The sequence below is a fragment of the Ursus americanus genome, chromosome 1 (genome assembly GCF_024610735.1).
Source record: "Ursus americanus isolate L20-20 chromosome 1, mUrsAme1.1.p, whole genome shotgun sequence".
Lineage (NCBI taxonomy): Eukaryota > Metazoa > Chordata > Mammalia > Carnivora > Ursidae > Ursus > Ursus americanus.
In genome coordinates, this window is record NC_142127.1 from 47,401,880 (window position 1) to 47,420,888 (window position 19,009).

The following is a 19,009-nucleotide window of genomic DNA, read 5'->3' on the forward strand; positions in this document are numbered from 1 at the left end:
AGGAATCCCCAAATTGCCGTGTGAATACTTGGGACCCACTTCTCACTACAAAACCATTCCAGAACTCACACATTCTCTATGGGAAAGATAGAAAATAGCCTGAGAATCTGAGTAAAGGTGTCTTGCATCATCGTGGTAGAGTAGTAAGCCATTGGACCTTACTCTGCCTCCAGCTTCTGCTAAGATGGCAGCACTCCAAACGAGAGGACTTGTATTGGCTTGAATGAAGTTTGAAATATTCTCACTAATGAAGACGTTAGAGTCCAAAAAAGAAAACAAAAGTGTATGTGATTTTTCTCTATCCCATCTTCATCGTATAGTTGAGACTCCAGACCTCAGAAGCAATGGTTTAGTAAGGCTCCAGACAGTTTTTAATGCTTGAATTCCAAACCATTTTAACAATATTAAATGTTTTCCACCGTAAAATAAAACAATTGGTGACTAGATTTTTTTTTTACCAAAAATAGATGCGAAGTAGATTGATATTGTTCTTTGTAAAAAGCAGTTTATAAATAAATAATCTCTGGCTTTGCAATCTAGCAAGTGGGAAAAATAGACCAATTTGTTCTGCATCTAAGATAAAAAAGCAAAAGGCTCATTCAGACAGTGTCAGTATTTTACATTCAGAACCAGAAATAGAGTTACTGTGAAATTGGCTTCCAGTAACAGAGCTTCAACTATTTCAATTTAGCCTCCTAGCCCCTCAGAGAGTAGTTCCTTCCCAAAACCGTAAAGCATTTCAAAGCAGGAGTGTGGTTAGGAGGAGGAAACGGCAGTGTCGTGAAAGGCAGGGGCTGTATGTCCATCAAGGACGCCCGGGGAGGTGCCGGCTTCTATCACACCTCCTTTCTTTCTGCTCTAGGTCTCTGGGGGCTGATCAACAATGCCGGTGTTCTCGGCGTGCTGGCTCCCACCGACTGGCTGACAGTGGAGGACTACAGAGAACCTATTGAAGTGAACTTGTTTGGACTCATCAATGTGACTCTAAATTTGCTTCCTTTGGTCAAAAAAGCTCGAGGAAGGATTATCAATGTCTCCAGCATTGGAGGTCGGCTGGCATTTAGTGGAGGGGGCTATACTCCTTCCAAATATGCAGTAGAAGGCTTCAATGACAGCTTAAGGTAAAGCAAACTTTGACATTTTAGGAAATAATAGCTGCTACTGTTTACTGAATGCTTATTATGTACTAGACACTCTATTTAGTGCTTTAAATTATTCCCAATTTGTAGGCAATACTGCTGAAGCAAAGAGATTAAATAACTTCAAGGTAACCCAGCTGGTAAGTGGTAGAACTGAGATTTGAACCTAAGTCTATCCAAGTCTTTTTTACTTTTTGCATCAATGCATGATGCTGACAGTGATGGTGAATTTATATTCACAGGTCAGTTTGTTAAATAGTTAGGGAATCATATAGAGAGCCTAAGTCAGGGTAGAACTCTCCATTGGTGTAACTGTCAGTTGCAGACACAACAGTACCATCTTATTTAAACCCTCAGTTGAAAATTATCTGGTAAAGTAAATGTAATCATCACAAAATAATGAGTCAGCTGTGCAGCTTTTTTCCCCCTCTTGTTGAAAGTTCCAGACTCAAATTTCCATACATTTCAGACACTACAGCTAAATGGATGATAACCTTCCCATCCCCACCCCCACCCCAAGGACAAGAAAGACAGTTTTCCTCTGATACTTCCATTTTCAAAAAAACTCAGAGCAGGAATTTACTAATCAGAGGGAAGATTTTGCTCACACAAGAAAGCACTGACAACATCTTTTTGCTCGTGTTATCAGAGAACCCCAGAGCTCAAAGCAAAGGACCTGTTTAGCAAACAAAGGCCCCAACTCAGTGCCCACAGGCATGGATTTCTCTGGATTTATAAAATTTGGGGTTCACTGGGCATCCTGAATCTATAGGTTTATGTCTTTTGCCAAATTTGATGAGTTTTCAGCTACTGTTTCTTCAAACATTTTTTTTTCTGCAATTCATTCTTTCTCTTCTCCTTCTGAGACTCTGTAACACAAATGTTAGACCTTGGGTTTTGTCCCACAGATCCCTAAGGTTCTGTTTGCTTTCTCATTTTTCTCTCTGCTGTACAGATTGGATAATTTCTAATGGTCCACCTTCAAATTCACTGACTTTGCTCCATCATCGCTGTGCTATTGAGTCCAACCAAAAAATATTTTATCTTGGTTATTGTATTTTTCAAGTGTAAAATTTCCATTTGGTTCTTCTTTGTCTTTTCTTTTCTCTGGGAAGCATTCTAACTTTCCATTCACTTCAAGAGTATTTTCGTTTGTATTTGGAGCATTTGTATAACAGCTGTGTTAAAGACTTCGATAATTCCAACACCTGTGTCCTTTGGCATTAGCATCTGCCATTGTCTTTTCCCATGTGAGTTGAGATTTTCCTGTTCTCTTTATGCTGAACATTTGGAATGTGTCAGTTCTTTTGATGTTGAATATTTGGAATGATATGAGTTACTGTGATTTTTTTTTTAAGTCCTATGGAGAAGGTTGATTTTTTTGGTGTTTTTTAAAAATATTTTATTTATGTATTTGAGAGAGAGAGAAAAATATTTTATTTATGTATTTGAGAGAGAGAGAGAGAGAACGTGCATGAGTGGGGGGGAGGGGCAGAGGGAGGAACGGTGCCTGCCTGAGCTGAAGGCAGACGCTTAAATGACTGAGCCACCCTGGCAACCCAATATTTTTGTTTTAGCAGACATTTGATGAGGTTGCATTCAGGTCACAGTTGCTAACCATCATTCTGTACTTTGAGATTTCAACGTTTGCTTGATTTTTAAAGACTTTGCGGTGCTCTTCAGATCTGGTCTGCAGATGTACCACACAGTAGCCAGTCTGGGATACGGAAGATGGTTGTCCCAGACTTTGCTTCTCTAAGTCAGATCCACACAGGCCCGTGTGCAGTGCATAAACACTGTTATGGGGTCACTTTCCTGAGCTCTTCTCTGTGATCTTTCCAGTTCTCTCTTGTTTCCTGGGACTGCCCTCCAGCTGGAAGTTACCCCATTCTGCCAACTACTTCCCACATGTGTGCTGGGTATGGGGCCACGTGATGGGAGGAAAGAGAGAGACAAAAAGCAACAGGGTTTCTTCCCACCCTCTTGGAGACTAATAACCACTTTTAAAAAGGGATTTCAACTGAAGGGCTTGTGTGTGTGCGATGCAGCTATACCATGCCTGAAATTACCCAATTAGGAATGTTGTTGTTGTTGTTGTTGTTGTTGTTTCTAAATTGTGGAACTGGTATTGGAAATGGTACTGTGCATGCAGGCCACAGTGCAGTGGTGGCTCCAGAATTTCTATAAATAGGAGGGTTTAGAGACAATGGTCCAACTGGGAGAAGGCTGGGACTCTTTAAAGCTGTATTTGCCCAGCACTCATACTGGTTTCATACTGGTTTGGCTTACCTGGTAAACTTAGGTGGGTGACTTAAAGCCATTCGTCCCTAGATTATATGTTATTTCACTAGCAGATGGGGAGACAAATCTTCCCAAATACTTTCCAAAACCCAAAGGAGCTCAGAAGATAGGTGAGTAAAGAAAATTAAGTTAGACAATAACTTTTTAATAATTTTAATGCAAGCAACATACTTTTCAAAATCTTTCAAAATCAAGCTAATTTGCATTTTTGGTCAAGTACACTGCAAACTAAACAATAGGCACATTGCTGGAAAGCAGAACCTAAGTTAAATTACATTTTAAGGTCATTGGTGGAGTTCTTTAAAAATTGTACGGTAAAGACTTGTATAAAATGAGTAGTTACTTCCTTCAAGATCCTTGGTGGAAATATACATTAAATTTAGGAAATAATTATTCATATGATGGCTTGCAATTCTTTGTTTTGCTTTTAAAAGGAGGGAGCACATCATGATTCCCCTAAAACCTCATTGCCCAGGAAATCAGTAGATCTTTGGTTTTCTGAGACCACATAATGAAAGAGCTCACTGAGCAGCATAGGGAGCAGGTGAGCCACATCAGAGATTGTCACACTGTGTCCCTCACCTTGTCTTCATTTGTCCCACAATGTCCTCACATTTTTAAAATGGAGGTAGACTTGTCCATCCAGGCCAATCATTTCTCCATTTCCCCATGAGGTATTTTGCATACTGAGAAGAAACCTGTCCTTAACCCGACTGCTTGTCAATTTAATGAGAAAGTATGGCTTAGTGGGAAGCACTAGTCTAAAGTGGGTGTACCCAGATCCCTTTCCCATTCTGCCACTAAACCAGCCTTCACCACCCTGAACTTCAGCTTCCTCACTGCAGACTGAGAGTATAGAACAAGATACTCCTTTCCAACCCACCCAATTGTGTGAGCCCATGAAAAATTTCCTAAGAAAACAATCACCCAAATAGCAAACATTCCCCAAACAAACCTGGATTAAACATCATCAATGCGTTCTTTTCACAGACGGGACATGAAAGCTTTCGGTGTGCGTGTTTCATGTATTGAACCAGGATTATTCAAAACAGAATTATCAGATCCAATTAAAGCCACTGAAAAAAAACTGGCCATTTGGAAACATCTGTCTCCAGATATCAAACAACAGTATGGAGAAGGTTACATTGAAAAAAGTAAGTCTCTGGGTGGACCCAGGGTTCCTCTGGGGTTCAATGTCATAGGCAACATGAAGGAGACTCAAATATAAATGAAAAAATAAGGTTTTCATAATAATATACCACTAGGGATCTTAAATGTGTCTAGAGATCGCTATTCATTCCAGTGCCATCTCTTACTTTGTTTACAAACATTTACTGAGCATTTACCAAGTGCCAAGTTCTATACTAAGAGCTTCATGAATTCTATCATTTACTCCTCAAAAGAATCATGGGAGTGGTGAACAGAGGCTTGGAAAGGTGAATGTTCTACCCAGAGCTGTCCAACTCCTCCTGGTTGTGCCCAGACTGGAGCCCACAGTCTTCACTTCTACACAAGTCTCCTCTTTTTGGTAAACACCAACCACTCACTCACATGTTCAAAGATTTATGGAGCTTACAAAATACCTAGACTCAGACTCTGACCCTTAACCAGCTTACAGTCTAGTTCATGAGAAAAAACAACCAAGCGAGATTATAAAACAATGAGACTATGCAGCATGCAAGAAGATCGATCCTGTAATTCTTAGAACCCAATAACCCAGAACGGGTGCTAGACAGCCATTGCCCAAGGAATTCAGAACTGGATGAAGGCATTGCTAGTCAAGTGGGCTTTATGAGACAGGTCAAGTTTGAGTAAGGCCTAAAGGCCAGGAAGGAATTATTTGGGTGGAAGCTTTCCAGAGCAGGAATGCATGAGGGGCGGAGACGGAAGAGGAAGTAGCATAAGTCAGATTGAGTCAGGGATGGAGAAATAATAGATTAGAGTATGATGACTAACATATAGTGAACATTTGGTACTTGTCACCATTCTAAGTGCTTTATGTGGACTGTCTCATTTAAAATGCCCAAATAAACCCTATGAAGTAGATATTACCTGAATTGTCTAGAAACAGAGGCATAGAAAAGCAACTTGCCCAGTGCAGCCCAGCTAGTAAGTGGAAGAGCTAGGCTGGAACCCAGACAGCCCGACTTTGCCATTTATTCTTGGGCCCTGCACTGTAATGGGAACGGGCATCAAGGAGCTGGTGGAACTTCCTGTACCCGGGCTCCACCTCCAGCTCAAGCTTCCTGGTCCTGCTTCAAGCTTAGTCGGCATTCCCCAAACACTTACTGAGCTCCTGCTTTAAGCCAAACAGGCCCCACCTAACTTTGTGTCACTCTAACCTCGAAACTCTGATCCTGCCTCTTCACCGGTGGGTTTGGTGAGACAGCCAACTGTGGCAAGGTTCAACGCTGGGAGTTTTCGAGGCGGAGCCAAGAGCCAAGTCACATCCACCTGGGGAGGTTTATAGAATGACGGACTCCCCCAGCCACCTGTGCGTGCACGTGGGTACACACACACACACACACACACATACACATACACACACGTATCAACAAGAACGTCTGGTTTGACAAACCTCCCAGTGCTATCATGCTGAGAACCACTGCAGTTAAATACTCTGTTTCTCACTCATTACCAACTCTGAAGATTCTAAGTAGGTCCGGGTGGCTCAATCGGTTAAGCATCTGCCTTTGGCTCAAGTCATGATCCCAGGGTCCTGGGATTGAGCCCCGCTTTGGACTCCCAGCTTAGTGGGGAGCCTGCTTCTCCCTCTCCTCCCTGCTCATACTCTCTCTTGCTATCTCTGTCTCTATCTCTCAAATAAATAAATAAAATCTTAAGAAAAAAAAGAAAGAAAATCCGTCATTTACAAGAGATTTCTCTGTTTGATATTGACGCTGAGACTTTCTAAATGCCTGTGAATATGTCATCAACTTCCACCTCAAAATTATTTTTGACTTGGCCCCTGGCTCAGTTGTCCCCTCTCAGAAGTACCAAAAGGCTTTGAGCCCAATTTTGCACCGTTGTTTTTATTTGTTTTCCAAACCAGGACTTGGACATCTGCCAGACTCACAGTTCCAAAGCAGACTGTGAATTTAAGCTCACCCCTTCATTTCCCAACCTGTCGTTGTAAAAGTTTAAAATAGCCGGTAAGACTTATTAGGTCATCTCAGTTAGGTTCTTTGAACAACGTGTCGCTACGGGGGCCTGAAGCTGAAAGGGAGATTTAAAATCATAGATTTTCTCTTGAGAAGACACAACTCAGCTATGCTTTAAGAGCACGGAAGGAATGCTCTGAGCCATTACCAATCTTCTGATAAAATACCTGCTTCTTTAAAGCTATCATAGCTCATTACTCAAGCATTTCATCTGCCTGATCACCGGGATATGTGCAGCTTTCTGAGTCAAGACTTTGGGGATGATTCCCTCTTTATTCAACCAATCATAGAGGCACACTGTATTCACATGCACACCCACGTACATGCACACAGCACGTCCCCATTTCCTACACATACGGTATTCCCTTAAATTTGGAGTCAAACCTTTAACTCCTTGGCTCAGGGGCCTCATAGACTTTATAGTATCTTTCCCTCATGACCTTAAAGTAGTGCTTCTCAGTGCCTGGACCAGCACCAACAGCGTCCCCTGGAGACGATAGAAATGCAATGATTGCATCTCACTTCTCACCTCCGGAGTCAGAAGCTGGTGGTGGGACCCAGCAATTGGGTTTCAACAAGCCCTTGAGGAGATTCTGCTGCCCACTCAAGTTTGAGAGCCAGGGGTCTAACGAAAGCACTGCTGCATCCTTTTCTGAGGAATAGATAGAAACCCACCACAGGGGGTCTCAATTTATAACAGCGAATTAAAAATAAATTTATGCCCACACATCCTCCCCTTTACACCCTGGCCTCACACAGTCCCTTTCCCCTTCTTCCAAAGAGTAAATGTACTTCTGTCTCTTTCTACAGGTCTAGACAAGCTGAAAGGCACGACTTCGTTTGTGAACATGGACCTCTCCCTGGTGGTGGAGTGCATGGACCACGCGCTCACGAGTGTCTTCCCTAAGACCCATTATGCTGCTGGAAGAGACGCCAAGACCTTCTGGATACCTCTGTCTCACATGCCAGCAGTTTTGCAAGACTTTTTATTGTTGAAACAGAAAGTAGAGCTGGCTAATCCCAAGGCGGTGTGACTCAGCCAACAGCAAATGTCTGCCCCCAGGCTATGAGATTGACTGCTTTCAAGGACACGTCTCCTTTTGGTCTCATTCCTTACCTAATCCAATCCCGACTCAATTAGATCACGCTTCTTTTGATAAATGAGGGGGTCCCACCCACACTGGCAATATCCCAGGGTCCCTTTTTAAGCCTTCTTTGAAAAGGGCAGCAATGACCTACCCCATAGAAGGGCCAGGATGGCACCTGCCCAATATTTAGGGTTTGCCTGCTTAGTATGATATAAGGGAAATTGAAGGCCTTTCCCACCCAAAATGATCTCTACCACTGCCAGCCTCATGCTCCCAGCCCCCACCCCTTGAACTCCAGAATGTTAATTATTTGTCCCGTATCAAAATGTTCAGAGATAAGTAGAATACTTTCATGAGTGGATTGGATGTGTTATTTTGCTGAGAAGAAGACTGTGAAAGACTGGAACTCAGTTTTGTAAGCTGTGGAGTCTCAGGAGAAGGAAGAGTGAGGAAGTGTCACGTGACGGGTATAAACTAAGGGGAGCAGAGAAACACTAGGTAGGACTGCAAGTAGGAGGGTAGGGAAAGAGCAGAAAGACAAGAGGACTGAAAAGAAGAAACAAGTATGGAAGTAGAGGGAGGGAGATCCCAAGACAAGCCTGCCTGTTTTAGAGGGAGCTGCAGAGGGTGAACAGCCTGTTCAAGGCCACCATGAACACTGATGCCTACATAGCTGCCTGTGGAAAGCTGGACAACAGAGTAACCAGTCATTCCGAAGAAGAAAAATGTAGGGTATTGATGTTTATTATGGTGATTGTAAATACAACAAGACCCAGAATATCTGAAACAACTTACACCCAAGATGGTTGGAAAGCCCGTCTTTGAGGTGTCTCTGAAGCCCCGTGAAGATAGAGAGCTAAATTAAGACTCTTTGACCTACGGTTTCAGTGACAGCAGGTCTGCTCCTTGTTCATATTTGTGGTCCTAAATTGGACTGACCCTGGACCCACACCTCTTCCAAAAACAAGTTCTCTGCACATATGCCTCCCCAGATGCCAACACCCAGTATCACTCACGTAGGTTGGTAGAAGATTCACGTGAAAAAGCCTCAAGTGTCAAAATTCAATATTTGTTGCTAAGTAATATAGGGTGAAAGAGCCAGGAAAATTACATCATGTACACACACACACACACACAAGCATGCATGTGTGCACACACATTTATTGTGAAGAAAATATTTAATTATCTGCTGCATGAAACCATACCCATTTGAAGATATCAGTAATTCTATTCATTTTAATTTACCTTTCTGGAAACATCTGTTTATGAGGTAATCTCCTCCTTTCACATTTACAACATATTCATGACTTTGAAAAACCAGATTTCCAATGGTGTCAGCTCACCTGGACATATATGTCATTATTTTAAGGGAAAAATACACTCATCCTTTTTTCATGAAAATGAAGAAAATCACAGCAAGAATAAGAATTCTCAGGCAAAGTTATCTAAACTATTGTCACTACCTACCCATCAAGTCATCTCCATCTTGGTCCTAGCCCCAGTGACAGTTCACCTTAGGTCTCTGATTTCTTCTCATTGCAATTAACCACCTGTGTGTTAGGGAACCCTTGCACAGCTTGTCCTTGGAGCTGAAGTTCATCAACGTTGTTTGCTGGGGCTCTTCCTTCTCACCTTGAATTCCCAGATCCTGGCTTCGTTTCACTGTTTTAAAAATGTCTAGCCTGCTGCTCCCTGATCTTCCCAGCCTCCATGGCTGCCAAGATCTTTAAAATCTGCAGGAACCTGCTTTGCTGAACTTCCAACCATTCCGGTTGTGTTGCTGGGTCTACCTAATGGTGTTATGTCCTTTGTTTTACCTAGACCTGAGTTCTTGGCTCATTTCTCCAAATAACTACCATTGGCAAACCCGTTTCATTCAATCCAAAAGTGTTCTACTAAAATGAATGCTACCGAATATGGTACCATCTCAAAATAAAACCAAATATATTCGCCCAAGCAAACTTTAAAGCTTTTAAAACTAAATGCGAAAGTGGAATATTTGGAATATAAAGGTATAGTCTCAACAAAAGCACAAGACCTGGGAGAAAGGGAGGGAGAGAGGAAGGGTGGGACATCAGAAGGTCACTGCACCAGGAGTCTGAAGTATGACTGCCTAGGCTTCTCTCCATCTCGCCGTCACTTCTGATATTCTCTGTGCTCTTGGGAAAATACCATATTATTATCTATACTATTTGGGAGGACATATACTGGGCATTCTGCTAAGTCCTGGCCAGAAGGTCCCTTCCTTCATAGAGCTTAATAGAATCCAAAAGCTGAGGCTACTACTCAGGAGGCCTTAGAGGAGCTTTTCCAGGAATCTATGGCCAAGATAAATTGAGATGTTGTCTTTCTACCACATCTCGTATAGGGGGATCTTTCCTCACTTAGTTTGGAGGCACCAGGAGAACCTCCCAGATTTTTCTCTGATCTGATCTAAAAAACCCCACCATGTCCTCTGTACCTCTATCTAGATATCCACAAGGTATTCAAATCTGGAGTTTCTATCTCTCTCACCCCACCTAGCCTTTCCCAGGCAAGCACCAACTACTATCAAGTTGATCTCCTAAGGAGATATCTCAAGTCTGCTACTATTCATCTCCAGGGCAAGCATCTGTTCAAGCTTTCATCTCTTATCTCAACGATAGCATATTTACCCTTGTATACTTCCAATGATTTCTCCTCGCTGCAGTCAGACTTGTTCCAAATTCAAATCTGATTATTCCATTCTTCTCCCCACCCCCATTTTCTGAAGCCCTTCAATGTGTTCTCACTGCATTTCGGCTAAGGACTAAAAGGCATCACATAAATGACGTTGCCCCAGCACTCCTCATTAGCCTCATTTTAGGCTATTCTCCTCAGCTAACCCCCTCAGACCCCATGCCCATGCTCTTGCCTAGAAAGTTTCCATTTTACCTGCTTATCTAGTTTCGTCATCCTGTAGATCTCAGCCCCTTCCTCAGGGAAGCCTATACAGTTCCAAATTCTGACCACAGTCTTTGTACCCCAACTAGGTTTCTGTCTTGTAGAGGGCACTTATCACAGTCTGTCATTACATATTTGTGTAGTTAGTTAATATGGGTCTCCCCAACCAGACTTAAAGTTTTATGAAATCAGGAACCATGATGCTTTGCTTATCTTCATATTCCCTTGCCTAGCACAGTGCTGGCACACAGACCACTATTCAAAAGTATTTATTGAATGAATTTAGAAATGAGCCTATATAAGCCTTTCTGACTAGGGAGCAATCTATCACTTAAGATAGAGCTTGCCAATCCCATCGGTTGTGCTATTAAAGAATCAGTCCATTAAAATCCTGTAACTTCCTTAAGCCTTTGACTACTTCCACAAGGGCCCCCTACCTCTGGTTCTTCTGTAAGCCTCCCTTTGGAAACTAGTTGCCATGGTGACTTCTCATGATCTGTTGGTCCTGAGACACTGTGAAGGAACCTCCTTTCATGTTGAGTCTTTCTGGGTTCAGTGGTCACAGACCAGGGAGCATCAGGAATCATTTCATCTACTTCTCTCCCTATAGGATGATATGGCCAAGCCATCCAGGCTAACGAGAACCACTTCAATTTAAAATCTCTCCTGGGGTCTTGGGTGGCTCAATTGGTTAAGTGTTTGACTCTTGATTTTGGCTCAGGTCATGATCTCAGGGTTATGAGGTCAGGCTCTGTGCTGGGCATGGAGCCTGCTTAAGATTCTCTCTCTGCCCCTCCCCTCCTCTAAAAAATAAAACAAAATTATAATATAATATAATAATATAATATAATATAATATAATATAATATAATATAATATAATAATATAATAAATCTTTTCAGAAACCCATAACTTCCTTGGGCAATCCAGCCAATATTTAATAAAGAAAATAGCCAGGAGCTTCTAAGAAAAATGGCCAATTTTAGCTTTATTCTATATTAATCCCAATAGTTCTCAGGAATGTGAAAGAACAGAGTCCTATCAGTATGGAGGAAATAGCTAAATAATCTCAAAATGGAAAGCCGTGTAATATATAGAAATTATTTGTAACAATCTAATCTAAGCCACAGCTTATAAGGACAATGCTGGTCAACAGTTTCATGAATTTTTGCCTGTTAGAAAAATAAGACAATTCTATTGATACTCATAATACTGACATTCTTCCTCAACTCTGTGACTCATTTTCAAAAAGAAAATATGAATAATTTCCATCCTACTATATATATGAGGCACTAAAATAGCCAGAGCTCTAGTGCAGATTCGAGTTTAGCTGAATATCCAAGCTCTTTTGGCACAGAGCACCTGCTTGAGAAAGAACCAGACCACAGCTCTTGCCTGATTAGTCCCTAGAAATAAATAGCACTCTGGCCGAACTAGGTCAGGCAAGACAATACAGCATTCTGCCACATTCTACAGCCAGCAACTGCCCTGAACAGTTCCATTTCAGTCCATTTCAGTCCCTTTTGAGAAATTGGACATGGGAAAGGTTCCACTATAGATACATAGCCTAAGCCTTGGGCAAAAAACCAATCAGTCCTGTGCTGGGGCGGGGGTGGTAGGTGCCAATTACTGGGTCTGTTTTTTCCTTTTAGATACGGCAGCTGGAACTTGAGTACGATGCCACCCAATGAATGGTGGTGCCTGGGTTATAGATCAGTAATCCAAGCAATCTAGCTTCCCACAGGTATAATAAGAAAATATTATCAATTGTTATTTAATACTTAGTACGCATCTGGTTCTTAATGCACTTGGATACTGAACAAATGATTTCATCTAACCCTAACCATATCTCACGTATGTTTTGTTGCTGTTACTGTTGCTTCATTTATTTGTTTTTAATGTGGTGAGAACACTCAATATGGGATCCACTCTCTTAAGTGTACAATACAGTATTGCAAAGTGTAGTCACAATGTTGTACAGAAGATCACGAGAATGTCATCATTTTGCATAAATGAAATTTTGTACTGGCTGAACAGCAACTCCCTATTTCCCCTGCCCCCCGTCCCTGGAAACCACCATTCTATTCTCTGCTTCTATGGGTTTGATTATTTTATATCCCTCATGTACGTAGAATCATGCAGTGTTTGTCCCTCTGTGACTGGCGTGCTTGACTTAGCATCACATCCCCCAGGTTCATCCGTGTTGTCACATAGGGAAGGATTAGCTTTGTAAGGCTAAATCATATTCCACTGTAGGTATATACCACCTTTCCTCTGTTGGTTTTTCTGTTCTAGACTTTTAGATTGTTGCCACATCGGGGCTATTGTGAATAATGCTGCGATGAATATGGGAGTGCAAATACCTCTTTGAGATCCTGATTTTAATTCTTTTGGATAAAAACTCAGAAGTGAGATTGTTGGATCATATGATATTTCTTCTTTTGTTTTTCGAGGACCCTTCGTGCTGTTTTCCACAGCAGCTCCTCCATTTTGTATTCCTACCAACAGTGCACAAGGGTTTCAATTTCTCCACATCCTCACCAATACTTATGTTTTGCTTTCTTGATAATTGCCATCCTAACAAGTGTAAGTTGATACCTCAACTGTGATTTTGATTTACAATATTTGATTAGTGATGTTGGGCATCTTTTCATTGACCTGTTGGCTATTTGGATATCTTCTTTGAAGAATGTCTATTCAAGGTCTTTGCCCATTTTTTCATCAGGTTATTTGTTTTTTGTTATTGAGGTGAAGAAGTTTTCGTATATCTTGGGTATTAGATATGTTTTTTAGAGATGGAGAAATGAAGTCACAGAGAGGTGGGCAATTTGCCCAAGCTCATACTGCTTATAAGTATGGGTCAAAGTTCAAACCCAGACTGTCTGATGCCAGAGCGCACACTCAGAACCACTGAGCTCCACTACTTAGAAGCAGAGTCTTACAGAGTACTTTTCTAAACTTCAATACTGGGTCTGTAAAAAAAAAAAAAAAACTTTACTAAATTAATCTAACATGCATCTTGCCTAGGCAATAATATTATACATAAGAATGATGCCTAATTTTGAGCTTATATAAATATACACTTTTTTGTTTTCCTCTATTCTAATTTTAAATTTTTCTCACGATAAAATAACAGAAGCACTTATACACCATTTTTCAGGTCCTTGAAGTTTTCTAACTGTCTAGATTTTCTTTCTTCTTTTTTTTATTGTTATTGATTTTATTTATTGTTAATATTATTGTTAGTTGTTTCAAGAATTTATATGTAATCAGCTTTTGCTAATCTCATTAAAGGCCTTAGATCATCTGTCTGGAACCAAGACCAACTCTTTGAATCTTTTAGCTTTTAGGATCAGAAAAAGGAAAAAAGGACAGAAGACCAGGATCCCACAAATACTGTTTCCCTATGGCTGTATTTTTGCCAACACAGAGAAGTGATGCTGGAAGTGCCAAATGGTAAGAGGTAATGGGTGGACTGCTCTAGTCACCGTGGCTAGTGCTAGCCCTGGAAATACTAATGAGAGAAAGGAGGGGATCTTAGCTGACTAGGGTCAGTGCCTCTTAGTGCTAACACGCTGTGATCCAAGATAATACTGTAGGTAGCCAGTCATTCTGACTTGACTGGAAGAGGACATGCAGCCTAGTATGTCTCAAGAGATGTTTCCACTAACATCATTCCCAGTATGACAAGTTTCTGCTCCAATATTGCTGAAGAATGATAAGGTCACCAGCTCCTAATTACCTCATGGATTAGCTCTAGTTAATAGAATTTTATTATTTTTGAGCCAAAATCTGTCAGTGGAGAGAAGAGAGGGGAGAAAGGGCTGCTGGTTCTGCAACCATCATGATAATAACAGTTCAGTTCATATTCACTGAACCTTTAAAATGAGCCAGCATCCACTCAGAGTACTGACCGTGCATTTTCTCATGTAGTCTTCACAACTTTCACACAACACGTACTTTTACTGTCCCATTTCATAAATGAGGAGCCTAATGGCCAAGATTCACTCAACTCTAATAATCTATGATTCCTAAATTCTCCCTAAGTCCCTAAAATATGAATTCCCAAGAAAAAAAAATAAAGGAAGGAAAGAAAAAATAGTAGATTTTAAAACTTAAAATGCTTACTTAAAGTTCTTCCTGGAACTCTGAAGCCATCCTAAATTAAAAACTCTAAAATTCTGAGTGCTGAAATCATAAAACAAACCTCCTAGCCAGTGATCCTTAGGCTCCTTCTCTCTGTTCTTGAACCCTTAAGAGAAATGATTGGCAAGGGTCTGTAGGCTCTTTTCATTTTAAAGCACCCTATCCACCCCTAGCTGCTAACACCTTTCTAGAAACAGGGCTTTTCTTCATGAGCAAAATACAAATAATTACCTCCATTCTTCACAAATCCCAGTGCTCATTCTGAATGAGATAAACATAAGTATCTGGTTAGGAAACTCTCCAAGTACTCAGGTCTTGGAAGGACTCCCTCTTGGGCTCCCACACTGGGCACTCTTTCACTTTCAAAGTAGAATTGGATCTGATCTGAGTTCTGGCCCCCAGAAGAGCACTTTTTATCATTGATTTAGATGAAGACGCAGAGGCAGGTTTGTTAATCCACTAAGGGAATACCTAAGAAGATAGAATCTGGGTTTAAAATCTAAGTTCTAACCATGGGCTAAAGAAGAAGAAATGACATAGGGAAAGATGCAGGCTCTGCCGTGGTTCCAAACAAAGCAAGCACGGCATTCAGAGCCGTGCTGTGCAAGTACTGAGGCGTTTTATGCAATAGTCAGCTCAAAGCGAGTCAACAGTGTGATGTAATGGTGCGATGTAACTTCTCACCTCCGCCCGCCACCCCCAAAGGGGAAAAAGAAGTAAATGATGCTTGGTCTTGGTTTAAATTTTAAATTTACAACACATAGAGGAAGGTTGTGACAGCTCTGTATAGTCTCAACTGCTCAGAGCACTGGGAAATGTTGCCCTCACTGTTGGGAAACCTCAGTGTCTTACACTCACAGACATTCCAAAGAGGGTGGCCAGGAGATCGAGGTTATCTGAAGACCAGCTTAGCAGAAGGAGAGCTGAAGACTCTGGAGTTACTTGAAAGAAGAGTCAGTGAAACAGGAGATAGGGCAGTCACTTGAAGGATCCTCCCTGTGAAGCAGAAATTAAACTCATTCCAGGAGGCATAGAAGGGTAGGGCCAGGGTCATGGGTGGAAGTTATGTAGAGTTCAAGTTCAACACCACATAAAGGAGGAGTTTTTTGCCAAGGAGAGCTTGCCTGAAGAACAAGCATGGCGGGTAGACAATCACAGGAAGGACAGCCGTTGGGATGGAGATGCTGGAGAAGGGATTCCTGTGGGGCCGGGGTGGCTGACTTGCTTAACATGTCGAGACTCTCACAAACTTAACATTCTATGATTGGGGCAAAAGAGGTTTTCCTCAGATATGACACATACAAGCGCAAGGACAGTTAAGAACTTCCAGTCCTTAAAACCTGACAGAGCAACAAGCCAAATGCTTCTCACCCCACTTCACATAAGGTCTGAAACTTCATGTCTTCAAGCCTTGAAAGCTCACCTTAGCCTACAAGGATGAAGAGGCAGGTGCTCAAAGCCACATGTATAGACTTCCAGATGAATTGAGGCTATTCTCCCAATGGTGCCCAGAGACAGCCCAGAGCCGCACAGGGAAGCGCAGGCTGGAAGGGGCTTGGGACCTGTATGTCCTTGCCTAGTTCAGTTGTGTGTGTGCAGTTATCCGAAACACGGACTGATTTTTAAAAATGGATATGGCTTAAGTAAATAAAGTTCTGCAAAGACTATACAGTGAGAACCTCGTTTTCCTCCCACCAGATCTCCAGTCCCTAGCTAGGAGCTTCTTGGGTATCTCTCCTGGACCATGTAGATAAATACCGATACCTAGATAGCCTCCTTGCACTAATTCTTACACAAATGATAGTGTTAGACTCCACAGATTTTTTTCTACTTTTCTCAATAATATGGTCGAATTTCAAAGAACAAAAGAGTAGCAATATTTAGAACAAATGCTTACACTTCCCTTTTTAAATCTGGCCCAGCCTGAGGCAATAGACAGCTCTGAGTCCATCATTTTACTTTTTTGGCCCTGTATAAAGTTGGATTCATGGTGCTATTGTTTTTTCATTAAATATATCTTAAAATTTATATTTCCTACATGCTTGTTTCCTCTCTAATTTGGTGCAGCAATGATCCTTACCCTGGATAAAATAAGAGAGGAGATCATTGCATCGATGATAAGCACTCCCTAGGAGAATAATGCTGTCTGTCAGCACTGGTGGTTACAAGTGGAATTTCCAATGCATTACTAAGTGAATCTAAGGGTAGGTTGCTCCTCCATGAGAAGTTAACTAGCTCTGTTAGGAAACCAATTAGAAAGCATTGCATCGGGGCGCCTGGGTGGCACAGCAGTTAAGCGTCTGCCTTCAGCTCAGGGAGTGATCCCGGCGTTCCGGGATCGAGCCCCACATCGAGCCCCACATCGAGCCCCACATCGGGCTCCTCTGCTATGAGCCTGCTTCTTCCTCTCCCACTCCCCCTGCTTGTGTTCCCTCTCTCGCTGGCTGTCTCTCTGTCAAATAAATAAATAAAATCTTTAAAAAAAAAAGTAAATATGTAATTAAAAAAAAAAAAACATTGCATCTTCTTTTTGGAGATATCTGATTCCTGAATGGTCTTTGATTCACTGAGAATCTGTTATCATCATCAACAGTCGAGGGCTTCTAAAAGTTAGCCACTGACTAAAACCTTCTTTTCCTTTATTTCTTTATTTCTTAAACTGTCCTTCCTATTTTTGTGGGTGAGTAACCAGAGATATACTCACTTGACCATTAGCTAAAAGTAGCAAATGGGGCATTAACAAAGTTGCCCTGTTTGATCCCAAAAGCTAACCTTCCTGGACTGTTCTCTGTTAAGTAAACCACTTCCCTGCTGTGGGGAAATGGAGTCACAATGCTAATCATTACTTTGAAATGACAGAGGGGAGCTGTCATGGGTTAAATTTTGTCCCCCTACAAAAATAGATATGCTGGAGCCCGAGTACCTCAGAATGTAACCTTATCTGGAGATAGGGTCTTCACAGAGGTGATCAAGCTAAAGTGAGGTCATTAGGTTAGGCCCTAATCCAATATGACCAGTTTACTTATAAAAAGGAAAATTTGAACACAGAGACAAGCACACCCTGATGGAAGGCAATGTGAAGAGACACGGGGAGAAGATAGCCATCTACAAGCCAGGGAGAGAAGCCTGGACCAGAGCCTTCCCCCACAGCCATGGAGAGGAATCAACCCTGCCGACATCTTGATTTCAGAATTCTAGCCTCCTGAAGTGGGAGACAATAAATTTCTGTTGTTTCAGCCAAAATTTGTGCTGCTTTTTACAGAACCATATGATGGCATTAACATGACATTGTTTGGGCAAAATCATGGAATAAAGCAACCCTTACGAGCTCATCTAGTCTGCCTTCTTGCTTCTTAGCACCCTTCCCAGACGAATACCTTTAAAAAACTGTGATAAATCTGCCCAGAAGTGCTTCACAAGTGGTTAAGAACAAAGACTCTTGGGTCAATCTACTGGAGTCAAAACCCAGCTCTGCCATTAGCACTGGCTTTACCATTGGCGGGTACTTAATTTCTCTAACCCCTAGTTTCCTCATCTATAGACTGGGTATGACTAGAGTACATATCTCAGATAGTTACGAGAAGTAAATTAGTGAGTGCGTGTCAAAGCTTAGCGCAGTGTTCAATAAATGTTAGCTGTTGTTATTGTTTATTATGTTGGCACCTTCTCAAATTAGCTGAGGTTCAGGGCAGACAGCCCCATCCTGACCTGTGATTTGAATGGATTGGCCAAAGACAAGGACAAGAGCAATATTCTGGTTTTTGTTCTTCCCAGTTTTATAAGTTAAGTGTGATAAGAAGGGATTGGATTCACAGCAGAGCACTCAGAATGATGAAAGGGAGAAGAACCAAGACCTGTGGGGAGAAAAAACAGTCACACAAAACATCCTTTGGTCACCATTTTCTGAATACCCACTCTGCCTGCCTGAGGTACTGCGACAAAGATGGTGGACAGGCTTGACAAGGCCCCCAGTCACTCGACATGTGTTAGAATTAGAGTAGCAGAGTTGCAAGGCCCTTCTGATCTCTGACTCATCTCCTAATTAAAAAAATAAATAAATAGGGGCACCTGGGTGGCATAGCATTTAAGCGTCTGCCTTCGGCTCAGGGCGTGATCCCGGCGTTATGGGATCGAGCCCCACATCGGGCTCCTCCGCTATGAGCCTGCTTCTTCCTCTCCCACTCCCCCTGCTTGTGTTCCCTCTCTCGCTGGCTGTCTCTATCTCTGTCGAATAAATAAATAAAATCTTTAAA

The 19,009-nt window shown here is 41.8% G+C and overlaps 1 protein-coding gene across 4 annotated transcripts in view; it reads left to right on the plus strand.

The window, feature by feature from the left end:
* The window catches only part of DHRS9 (dehydrogenase/reductase 9), a 30,137-nt gene extending 12,072 nt beyond the window's left edge, over positions 1-18,065 (plus strand). For 2 of the 4 annotated variants that reach the window (XM_045780281.2, XM_045780301.2), the window contains 3 exons: positions 863-1,121; positions 4,431-4,594; positions 7,412-11,392. In XM_045780281.2, coding sequence (XP_045636237.2) covers positions 863-1,121; positions 4,431-4,594; positions 7,412-7,635 — 647 coding nt within the window. In that variant the 3' untranslated portion in view covers positions 7,636-11,392. Of the gene's footprint in view, positions 1-862; positions 1,122-4,430; positions 4,595-7,411; positions 11,393-12,262; positions 13,617-13,953; positions 14,067-17,804 lie in introns of those variants that run through there. The other 2 variants (XR_006776581.2, XR_015724085.1) reach the window with 2 other exon arrangements.
* The last annotated feature ends 944 nt before the right edge of the window (positions 18,066-19,009 follow it).